Source organism: Lolium perenne, chromosome 7, assembly GCF_019359855.2.
Source record: "Lolium perenne isolate Kyuss_39 chromosome 7, Kyuss_2.0, whole genome shotgun sequence".
NCBI lineage: Eukaryota > Viridiplantae > Streptophyta > Magnoliopsida > Poales > Poaceae > Lolium > Lolium perenne.
In genome coordinates, this window is record NC_067250.2 from 206,379,574 (window position 1) to 206,391,495 (window position 11,922).

Consider the following 11,922-nt stretch of genomic DNA (forward strand, 5'->3'; position numbering starts at 1 on the left):
TAATCAATTTTATTGGTAATAGTGGGAGTAAAACTATCACAACCATCATTGTAATCATCATAAATTGGAGGCATAGAATAATCATAATGAATTTTATCCTCAATAGTAGATGGACTGAAAATATCATATTCATCATTGTAAACATCATATATAGGAGGCATATCATCAACATAAACTTTCTCCACCATACCCGAAGGACTAAAGAGATCATTTTCATCAAAACCGACCTCCCCAAGCTTAAATTCTTCCATAGCATTAGCAACAGTGGTATTCAAGGCATTCATACTTATAACATTGCCATTAGCATGCATATAAAGTTCCATAGGTTTTTTAATTTTCTCTTCAAACACCTCATGTCCTAACTCAAGATAAATACTATAAAGATCTCTAATATTTTTGTTGTTTTCCATTAAGCCTAACTAGTGAAGTCACACAACTTAGTGTTTTCAGGAGTATTCATTTTAACAGTAATAAAAATAAACTAAGCAGAACAGAATTAAATAAAGTAAAGCTAGTAACTAATTTTTTTGTATTTTTGATATAGAAAATAAACAAAGCAGTAAATAAAGTAAAGCAAAGCAAGACAATAACAAAGTAAAGAGATTGGATGTGAGAGACTCCCCTTGCAGCGTGTCTTGATCTCCCCGGCAACGGCGCCAGAAAAAGAGTTTGATGCGTGCAGTTAACACAGGTCCGTTGGGAACCCTAAGAGGAAGGTGTGATGCGTACAGTAGCAAATTTTCCCTCAGTAAGAAACCAAGGTTATCGAACCAGTAGGAGTCAAGGAGCACGTGAAGGTTGTTGGTGAAGGAGTGTAGTGCGGCGCAACACCAGGGATTCCGACGCCAACGTGGAAGCTGCACAACACAATCAAAGTACTTTGCCCCAACGTAACAGTGAGGTTGTCAATCTCACCGGTTTGCTGTAACCAAAGGATTAACCGTATAGTGTGGAAGATGATGTTTGTTTGCGAAGAACAGTAAAGAACAAGTATTGCAGTAGATTGTATTTCAGATGTAAAGAATGGACCGGGGTCCACAGTTCACTAGTGGTGTCTCTCCGATAAGATAACTAGCATGTTGGGTGAACAAATTACAGTTGGGCAATTGACAAATAGAGATTCACATACATATATCATGATGACTACTATGAGATTTAATCAGGGCATTACGACAAAGTACATAGACCGCTATCCAGCATGCATCTATGCCTAAATAGTGCACCTTCAGGTTATCATCCGAACCCCTTCCAGTATTAAGTTGCAAACAACAGACAATTGCATTAAGTATGGTGCGTAATGTAATCAACACAAATATCCTTAGACAAAGCATCGATGTTTTATCCCTAGTGGCAACGAGACATCCACAACCTTAGAACTTTCTCACATCGTCCTGCATTCAATGGAGGCATGAACCCACTATCGAGCATAAATACTCCCTCTTGGAGTTACAAGTATCAACTTGGCCAGAGCCTCTACTAGCAATGGAGAGCATGCAAGAACATAAACAACACATATATGATAGATTGATAATCAACTTGACATAGTATTCAATATTCATCGGATCCCAACAAACACAACATGTAGCATTACAAATAGATGATCTTGATCATGATAGGCAGCTCACAAGATCTAACATGATGGCACAATGAGGAGAAGACAACCATCTAGCTACTGCTATGGACCCATAGTCCAGGGGTGAACTACTCACACATCGATCCGGAGGCGATCATGGCGATGAAGAGCCCTCCGGGAGATGATTCCCCTCTCCGGCAGGGTGCCGGAGACGATCTCCTGAATCCCCCGAGATGGGATTGGCGGCGGCAGCGTCACAGTAATGTTTTCCGTATCGTGGCTCTCGGTACTGGGGGTTTCGCGACGAAGGCTTTAAGTAGGCGGAAGGGTAGGTTTAGGGGCGACGCGAGGGCCCCACACGCCAGGGCCGCGCGGCCAAAGCCTGGGCCACGCCGCCCTGTTGTGTCGGCGCCTCGTCGCCCCACTTTGTATCTCCTTCGGTCTTCTGGAAGCTTCGTAGAAAAATAAGATCCTGGGCGTTGATTTCGTCCAATTCCGAGAATATTTCCTTTGTAGGATTTCTGAAACCAAAAACAGCAGAAAACAGCAACTGGCTCTTCGGCATCTTGTTAATAGGTTAGTGCCGGAAAATGCATAATAATGACACATAATGTGTATAAAACATGTGAGTATCATCATAAAAGTAGCATGGAACATAAGAAATTATAGATACGTTTGAGACGTATCAGTGTGTACTCGACGTATGCGGACACGCTGTTGGGGAACCCCACGAGGAATGTGTGATAAGCACAACAGCAAGTTTTCCCTCAATACGAAACCAATGTTTAATCGACCAGTAGGAGAAAGGCGTGAATCTGAAGGTGTTGCTAGCTGACTAGTGGCAGGACGCACTACCGGCGTCAGAAACAACGTGGAACCTGCACACAACACAACCAAATTACTTTTCCCCAACTTACAATGAGGTTGTCAATCTCACCGGTTTGCTGAACACAGAGGATTAGACGTATCGAGTGGAAGGAGATGTTCGCAGAAAATAAACAGAACATGATTGCAGTTGAATTTATCAGTAAAGGAAATAGGATCGGGGTCCACAATTCACAAGAGGTGTCTCTCCATAAAGAAATAGCATGTTGTGTGAACAAATTACAGTTGGGTAATTGACAGAATATCAATCATAAATGACAAGATGATTACTATGATATTTGTTATTGGGCATCACAACATAATACATAGACTGTAATCCAACTGCGTCTATGACTAATAATCCACCTTCAGGTTAGCGTCCGCACCCCTTCCAGTATAAAGTTGCAAGCAACAGACTATCACATTAAGCAATGTGTGTAAATTAAACAATAAAATTACCCTTGGATAAAATATTGTTGTTTTCTCCCTAGTAGCAACAGCACATCTACAACCTTAGAAGTTACAAAGTCACTCTCCCAGGAAACTAGAGGCATGAACCTACTATCGAGCATAAATACCCCCTCTTGGAGTCACCCCCCCCCCCCCCCCGAGATGGGTTCGGCGATGGCGGCCGCGACGGAACTTTTCGTGGATGGAGGCTCGGATATCTAGAGTTTTCCCGAGAATATGTATAAATAGGCGGAGGATTCAGGTCGGTGGGGCGCCTGGTGGACCCAGACCCCCTAGGCGCGGGCCAGGTCCAGGCGGCGCCTAGGGGTGGTTTGGCCGCCCTGTGGCGCCTCTTCATCCCCCCTCCGGACTTCGTCTTCGTTTCAGTAAAATATTGACTTCGGCTTTTGTTTCGTCCAATTCCTAGAATATTTCATGTGCAACTTTTCTGAAATACAAAAATAGCAGAAAAAAGGGAACTGGGACTGTGGCATCTTGTTAATAGGTTAGTGCCGGAAATCATGTAAAAGTGCAACAAAGTGTAAACAAAACATATATGAATTTGTGTAAAACAAGCATGGAGCATTAAAAATTATAGATACGTTTGAGACGTATCAAGCATCCCCAAGCTTAACTCATGCTCGTCCCCTAGTAAGTAAGTGATAACAAATAATTTTTGAGGTGACATGAAGCCAACACGATCTTGATCAAGCATTGTGTAGTGATGACCCACAAGTATAGGGGATCGCAACAGTCTTCGAGGGAAGTAAAACCCATTTATTGATTCGACACAAGGGGAGACAAAGAACACTTGGAAGCCTTAACAGCGGAGTTGTCAATTCAGCTGCACCTGGAAACAGACTTGCTCGCAAGAGTTTATCAGTAGTAACAGTTTTATAGCAGTAGTAGTAGTGAAATAACAGCAGCAGAGTAACAAAGATAGCAGTAGTGATTATAGTAAACAGCAGGATTAAAATACTGTAGGCACGGGGACGGATGACGGGCGTTGCATGGATGAGAGAAACTCATGTAACAATCATAGCAGGGCATTTGCAGATAATAATAAAACGGTATCCAAGTACTAATAATAGGCATGTGTCCCATATATAGTCGTACGTGCTCGCAATGAGAAACTTGCACAACATCTTTTGTCCTACCAGCCGGTGGCAGCCGGGCCTCAAGGGAAACTACTGGATATTAAGGTACTCCTTTTAATAGAGTACCGGAGCAAAGCATTAACACTCCGTGAACACATGTGATCCTCACATCACTACCATCCCCTCCGGTTGTCCCGATTTCTGTCACTTCGGGGCCATCGGTTCCGGACAGCGACATGTGTATACAACTTGCAGGTAAGATCAATAAACAATGAATATCATGATGAAACAATAACATGTTCAGATCTGAGATCATGGCACTCGGGCCCTAGTGACAAGCATTAAGCATAACAAGTTGCAACAATATCATAAAAGTAACATCTACGGATACTAGGCACTATGCCCTAACAATCTTATGACTATTACATGACCAATCTCATCCAATCCCTACCATCCCCTTCAGCCTACAGCGGGGGAATTACTGACACATGGATGGGGGAAACATGGCTGGTTGATGTAGAGGCGTTGGCGGTGATGGCGGCGATGATCTCCTCCAATTCCCCGTCCCGGCGGAGTGCCAGAACGGAGACTTCTGGCTCCTGAGACGGAGTTTTGCGATGTGGCGGCGTTCTGGAGGGTTTCTGGCGACCTCGACTTCTCCAATTTTTGCTTTTTTTTTATTCCTTAGAATCCTTTTTTTGTCTTTCTGGTGGTATCAAACAGCCGCCTAATACCTTATCTGCCTCTTCAGGAAAATGAATTCCCGTGCGTTTTTAGGTCGAGGCCAATAAGTAGTCCGAAGGAGGGCGTCGGAGGCCGGCCGAGGGGGCCACACCATAGGGCCGCGCGGGCCCCCCTAGGCCGCGCCGCCTTATGGTGTGGGGCCCTCGGGCCTCCACCTTACTTGTCCTTCTGGCTCCGTCAGTATTCTGGGAAAATAGGGCCTTCTGCATAAATTTCGAGGATTTTCCCGAAAGTTGGATTTCTGCACAAAAACGAGACACCAGAACAGTTCTGCTGAAAACAGCGTTAGTCCGTGTTAGTTGCATCCAAAATACACAAATTAGAGGCAAAACAATAGCAAAAGTGTTCGGGAAAGTAGATACGTTTTGGACGTATCATGTAGCATTGTGAGCTGGAATCAAATGATAGATATAATTCAAACAATAGAACTTAGCAACTATCTTATAACATGAGAAGTAACTCAAACAAAAGACCATGAATAATAATGCACTGAAAGAAATTGTTTGTTTATGAGCATAGAGTAAACATAACAAAGTGATACTCAACATGTCCTTATGGAATAGCAAAACATAAATGCAAGGATACCTTTAAAGTTCAGAGGGTGACTAGATACAAGTAATTTAAGAACAAGCAATAGCACAATCATGAATCAATCAATAATAATTTTGGGACTATGCACATTGCACTAAGAATGACAACTATGCTCTCTTAATTAGTGCATAAAGTAGAAGTTGAAGACTCAACATGAAAGTAAAAGAAAGGCCCTGCGCAGAAGGAAGCAAGATTACTCATGTGCTAGAGCTTTTTTATTTTGAAAGCAATGGGAGTGTTGAAAATATTTATTTTGAGAGATGCAACTCATGTCAACAGTAGTGATAAATAATATGGCTTATGCATAAAACTTCCTATAAGTTTGCTTGCCTCATGCATAATATACTAATAGTGCTCACACGTTGTCCTAATTAGTTTGGACTTCCATGGATTTTCATCACATACATATGTTTCAACCAAGTGTCACAAAGGGGTACCTCCTTGCCTCATGTACAAAGGTCCTAGGAGATGAATCTCATTTGATTTCTAAATTTTGAGGTGACATGAAGCCAACACAATCTTGATCAAGCATGTAAAACATTGTGAGCTGGGATCTAAGTACTCTAACATATGCATGATAGATATAATTTAATAGAACTTAGCAACTATGTTATAACATGAGAAGTAACTCAAACAAAGGATCATGATTCATGAATAATAGTGCATTGAAAGCAATTGTGTGTTTATAATCATAGAGTAAACATAACAAAGTGGTACTCAACATGTCCTTATGGAATAGCAAAACATAAATGCAAGGACACCTTCAAAGTTCAGAGGGTGACTAGATACAAGTAATTTGAGAGCAAGCAATAGCACAATCATGAATCAATCAATAATAATTTTGGGACTATGCACATTGCACTAAGAATGACAACTATGTTCTCTTAATCAGTGCATAAAGTATAAGGTGAAGACTCAACATAATAGTAAAAGAAAGGCCCTTCGCAGAGGGAAGCAGGGATTACCCACGTGCTACAGCTTTTTATTTTGAATGCAATAGGAGTGTTGAAAATATTTATTTTGAGAGATGCAACTCATGTCAATGGTAGTGATAAATAGTATGGCTTATGCATAATTACTTCCTATAAGTTTGCTTGCCTCATGCATAATATACCAATAGTGCTCACACCTTGTCCTAATTAGTTTGGACTTCCATGGATTTTCATCACATATATATGTTTTAACCAAGTGTCACAAAGGGGTACCTCCTTGCCTCTTGTACAAAGGTCCTAGGAGATGAATCTCATTTGATTTCTCAATTTTGATGAATCTTAACTTTTTTGGACATCCATACCGGAAAACAAGGACAACAAATATTTGGACTTTTTCCCAGCTGAAACTTCCACCATGCGAACATGGCTTTAGTTGGCGGCCCAATGTTCCTCTCTAAAAATATGCATACTCAAATCTTTGCAACTCATGGTAAATCTCCCTTACTTCAAACAAGATGAGCATGCATAGTAATTCACATGATATTCAACAAAAGCATATTGATGGTGTTCCCCATGACAGCATGGTTATCACATTAAAAGCAACTTATAAGAACTAAAAATGCACAAGACATAATACTTGCCACAATAGTTTTTTAGAGTACTTTCCCATGAGCTATAAATTACACAAAAACAGGTGAGCAATTTTTGAAGGTTTAAAGGTAGCACACAAGTAATTTACTTTGGAGTGGCGGTGAAATACCACATACATGTAGATATGGTGGACACAGTTGGCACTTTGGTTTTTGGTGCTTGGATGCACGAGTAGCGATCATACTCAGTACAGGTGAATGATAGCAAAAGACTGGGAGCGACAAACTAAGAGAGCAATATTGGCGACAAAATATTATCAATCAAAGCATAAAGTGATATTACATGTCAAAAACTAAATGATCATAGAGGCTTTAGTTGACTGGTTATAGTCCTAACATGTTATAAGCATGCGCCAAGTCAACCCAATAAAGCATCCAAGGAGAATACCACAATATTATGCTTTTATGATAGAAATAACACATGATTCTTTCAATGACACATTATGCAATCTCGACCATTTAAAACAAGTCATGCTAAAACAATAAACACTGAGCATATGACAAGAATAACATCCAACATAACATGCCAAAGTCTATGTCACAGTCTAGACAAGCTTTTTTTTGCATCACTATAGTCATGAAATATTTTACTCGTATCCAACACCAATCAACTTATTTGAAATAACTCTCGGAGATGAATAGAGCTAATCATACACAAATAAATAATACTAACGTGCTCTGAATAAAATTTAAGTGAAAGAACAAGAGCTAAACGCAGTATCAGAAAACTAGAACACTCGCAGAATAATAACAGTGAAAACTAGAGCATTCTATGCAATTAAAAAGAAGCGGGTCTTTCTCCAAAACAAATATGTCGGGATCCAACAAATGCTACAGCAAATAAAACAAAACTAAACAAAAAACAAAAATAAATACGCTCCAAGAACAACACATAGCGTATGAAGCAATAAAAATATAGCGTATAGAGAGATGACATGTTGCTTTGTTGATGAAGAGGGGATGCCTTGGGCATCCCCAAGCTTTGACGCTTGTACCTCTTGAATATGTCTTGGGGTGCACGGGCATCCCCAAGGTTGAGCTTTTGTCCATTCTTCATCTCATCACATCATTTTTCTCTCCCTGCACTTGAAAACTTCTTTCATACAAAAACTTCACACAATTATTCATTAGCAGCATTAGTACAATTAAAATAAACAAATATACTTGTGTTCAGTACTAACATATATCAAACATTTATTAAAGCATAAGCTACTGTAGCAACCTTTCAAAAAGCTCTTTGATCAAAAGAACTCAAAAAGAAAGAGATTTAAGAGGCGAATGCAAATACTGTAGAAATCCGTCAAAACAGAACAGCAGGTAAAGATCGATTTTTTTTTGAAAATTCTCCGTTGCTCATATCGAAAAGTGGTCAACTAACGAAAGTTGGATAATAACCTGGAGCATATGCATAAACAATTACATTTTAAAATTCTGCTTTAGCTATTTTTACGAATTTTTATGGTAACAACAGAGAATCTGTTTTCAGGACAGCAACTTCCCTAAACATTATTTTCTTCCTATTAGAGGCTATTCTTGGCACAAAAATGAAATAAAAAATGATAAGGTGCGGTCATTACAGTAGTAATAACTTCCAAGACTAAACAAAAAAAAATTACTGTAAATAAAATATGGGTTGTCTTCCATAAGCGCTTTTCTTTAACGTCTTTCCGCTAGGCGCAGTAATTTAAGAAGATGATCATATAAGAAATACGAATTCTATCTCTAAAGGAAGTTGTGCTACTCGGCCAACCAGAGGGTTCAAAGGGGCAAAACAATCTGCACTATTCGTTTCACCCACACAGTAAATCATCAGTTCCACTTTTCACTGCAGCCGTTCGATCGATGAGTTTTTTCCTCACTTCCTCGTCTGCCGCTGAATCGTTGACGCATGGGGCCAGCTATGTACGGGGCCCAATGGTCAGAGGCAGCTACGGCTGTTCGTTCACGTCGCCTTTCGTCTCCAGCGGCCTGGACGGTGAAAACCTAGATCGAGGTGCACCCAATCCACTCCCCAATCCCCGCTCCTCCTCTCCTCTCCAATCCCTGTCTCTTCTTCTCCCCCAATCGTCGGCCGGCCTCTTTTCCCAGCTGCAGCCGCGCGTGAGGCCGTAGAGGGCACGCCTGGGCCGCAGAAGGCGCTGGAGAAGCTCATCTCGAAGTTGGATGGAGGCGAGCGCCGCCTCACCCCCGGGATGGAGCCGGACGGCCACGGGCGTTGGCCGAAGGCGGCGCCGCAAGAGCACGCACCGTCTGCTGCTCTTCCTCCATGGTCGAGCACGACCTCGTCTTCCCGTCGCCCTACACCACTGCAGGAGGCGTCCGCCTCCGTCTCCTGGTCAGTCCCGGCCTTCATTATTCCCCGCTAAGATCCCCACGCACACCTCAGCCCCGCCGGTGGTTTCCATCATCTCCATGCGGGGGTTGGCGGCGCAGAGATGGGCTACGAGCCGCGGCAGCTTGACTCGAGCGTGCAGCTCGTCCACCAGCCTTCATATGATATATATATATATAGAACATCATATTTACTGACAGATTTTTCTTAGAATCTAAACTTTACTCGACTTGACCTTTTAGAAAAAATATAAGGCTATATTCATCGAAATAAAGCGAGTATTGCGTGATCTGATAAACAATGTAACTGGTTCCCTAATCCATAAAGCTCGCCAAATGGTTCTCACTTTAAAAAAAAATAGTCAATTATTTACTTATTTTTCTAGCACGTTAGCACAAGAACGCTTTGCAGCGGTAGAAGCACTGAAAAAACAAGTGCTAGCTGGCCTGACAACGATGGCATTCCTGGTCGCTGTTCCAGTTCCGGGACCTCCTATCCTCCGTCTCCACTTCACCGCCACCACACGTGCCTCCGCTGCAAGAACCGACCCCCTCCCGGAGGAGCTTCAGCTCGTCGCCGACCTCCGCACGCCGCACAACCACATCCGCGTTGCCGACGTCTCCCGCCGTGCCACCGGGCACCCCCTCGCCGGCGCCCGCCTCCTCCTCCTCGACGGCCCCGGCAACATCCACTCCGTCTCCTTCCCTCGCTGCCCGCTCACCCGGACCTACCTGGACGTCTTCGCCGCCCTCCCGCCCCTCCTCCCGCGCCCATCCCTCGCCGTCCTCGGCTTCGGCGCAGGCTCCGCCGCCCGCGCCCTCCTCCACTTCTACCCGGACCTGTCCGTCCACGGCTGGGAGCTCGACCCCTCCGTCATAGCCGTCGCGCGGGACTTCTTCGGCCTCGCCGACCTCGAGAAGCGCCACGCCGAGAGGCTGGTCGTCCACGTCGGCGACGCGCTGGAGGCCGAGGCCGTGCCGGGAGGCTTCGGCGGCGTGCTGGTGGATCTGTTCGCCAACGGAAGCGTGCTGCCGGAGCTCCAGGAAGCGGACACGTGGCGCCGGATAGGCGGGATGGTGGCGCGCGGAGGGACGGTCATGGTGAACTGCGGCGGGGGCTGCGTGGAGGCGGAGGAGGAGGGGAGGGACGGCGAGGCCGTGAAGGATGCGACGCTGCGGGCGATGGCTGCAGCGTTCGGGGACGGGATGGTCGCCATGATGGATGTGGATGAAAGTTGGGTCGCCATGACCGGGCCGGCGGTCGGCGCGCCAGAGGACGCCGCTGCGGCGTGGAAGGCTAGGTTGCCGCTGCAGCTGCGCCAGTATGTTGATGTGTGGAGGCCATACAATGGCAACAAATGAAGGATTCTAGTGGAGTTCCTGATCCTGCTTCAAATTTCAGAGCGTGTAAAATGATTCCCTGCAAGAAGTATCAATCAAACTGCAGATGGTTGCATTTCGATTCAGAGAGGATTTCACTGAACTTCAGAAAGACACATGACTTGTCATCTTCAAAACTACTGATGGATGGCCATTTTTGCAAATGCAGGCGTCCAATATACTCCTTGAGATAGGAAAAGCATAGAGAAAAAGACAGATGAATTTCATCAGCATGTCATATTAAAAACCGGGCCGCTGTCCTAAAGTCTAGCTAGCTAGCATCACGATACTTGTGTTTCTTAATTTCTTTCTGATGCTTATTTACATGAGACGGCTGGCGGCAAGAACAGTACTCCCTCCGTCCATAAAAGGATGTTGAATGTTCGTCTAAATTTGGATATGTCTATACATTAAAGAGTGTCTAGATACATCTGAATTTAGACAAATTTGAGACATAATTTTATGGACAGAGGTAGTATAATTTTCCATGAAGTGAACATCTTACTAACTCACTCCAGGGGGCAACTTACTAACAAGCTCCAGATGTGTGCTTCCCTCCCAGAGGCCAATCCATTCCATCCGTCAGAAGCTTTACAAGAATTGCTTATCAGGTGTTAAATGGCAATTTGGAAAGGAAACAAAGGGAGAGAATATGCACATCAGGTGTTAAACCATCAATCTCCAAAGTCCAGACGAACTTGATTTTACCGGAGTGGCCAGGAAGAAAGACTTCATTCAATAGGAAAAAATCATAAAGATGTAAAAAAGATAAGACCATGGCCTATCAGCAATTCACTCTGCGAAACACCAGCCATGTGTAAATCACAAAAGCAAAGATGGAAGGGATATTATGGTATGGAAATCCACTGCACAAACTTAAACAAAAGTCGCATCATACATATGACTGAACTTCTCTCATGAATTTTGCTTATATAGGCCGGTATCTCACTGCTTAGGGAATAAGAAGACTAGCAGGATTACCAGTTAACTGGTGCATGACAAAAGTATTCGGTTTGTAACAGTGCCATTGTGGCTACAATAGTTCATACAGAGTTCATAGAAGCTTCAACTCGAATATTCATACAGTAATCTAAATTACCAAATATGAGGTAGCAAATAAAGCTAGTAGCATGTCTTCAACAAGAAAATAATGAACATATGACCAATCTTAGAAACAAGCGGAAAATGATGTTTCACTTACATTGCACAGCCGGTTACGGGGAAGCGTGTACATGACAGTTTTGCGAATCACTTCAGTTGGATCTTTTTCCATAAACAATGAGGATGGAATTTCTTTCCATCAGTCAGTT

General features: G+C 43.3%; 1 protein-coding gene across 1 annotated transcript; it reads left to right on the forward strand.

Annotated features, from left to right (window-relative positions):
* Window positions 1-9,688: 9,688 nt before the first annotated feature.
* On the forward strand, window positions 9,689-10,698 carry LOC127315619 (uncharacterized). The gene has a single exon (XM_051346091.1). The coding sequence runs from the start codon at window positions 9,689-9,691 to the stop codon at window positions 10,592-10,594; it is 906 nt and encodes a 301-aa protein (XP_051202051.1). The 3' UTR covers window positions 10,595-10,698.
* Window positions 10,699-11,922: the final 1,224 nt, after the last annotated feature.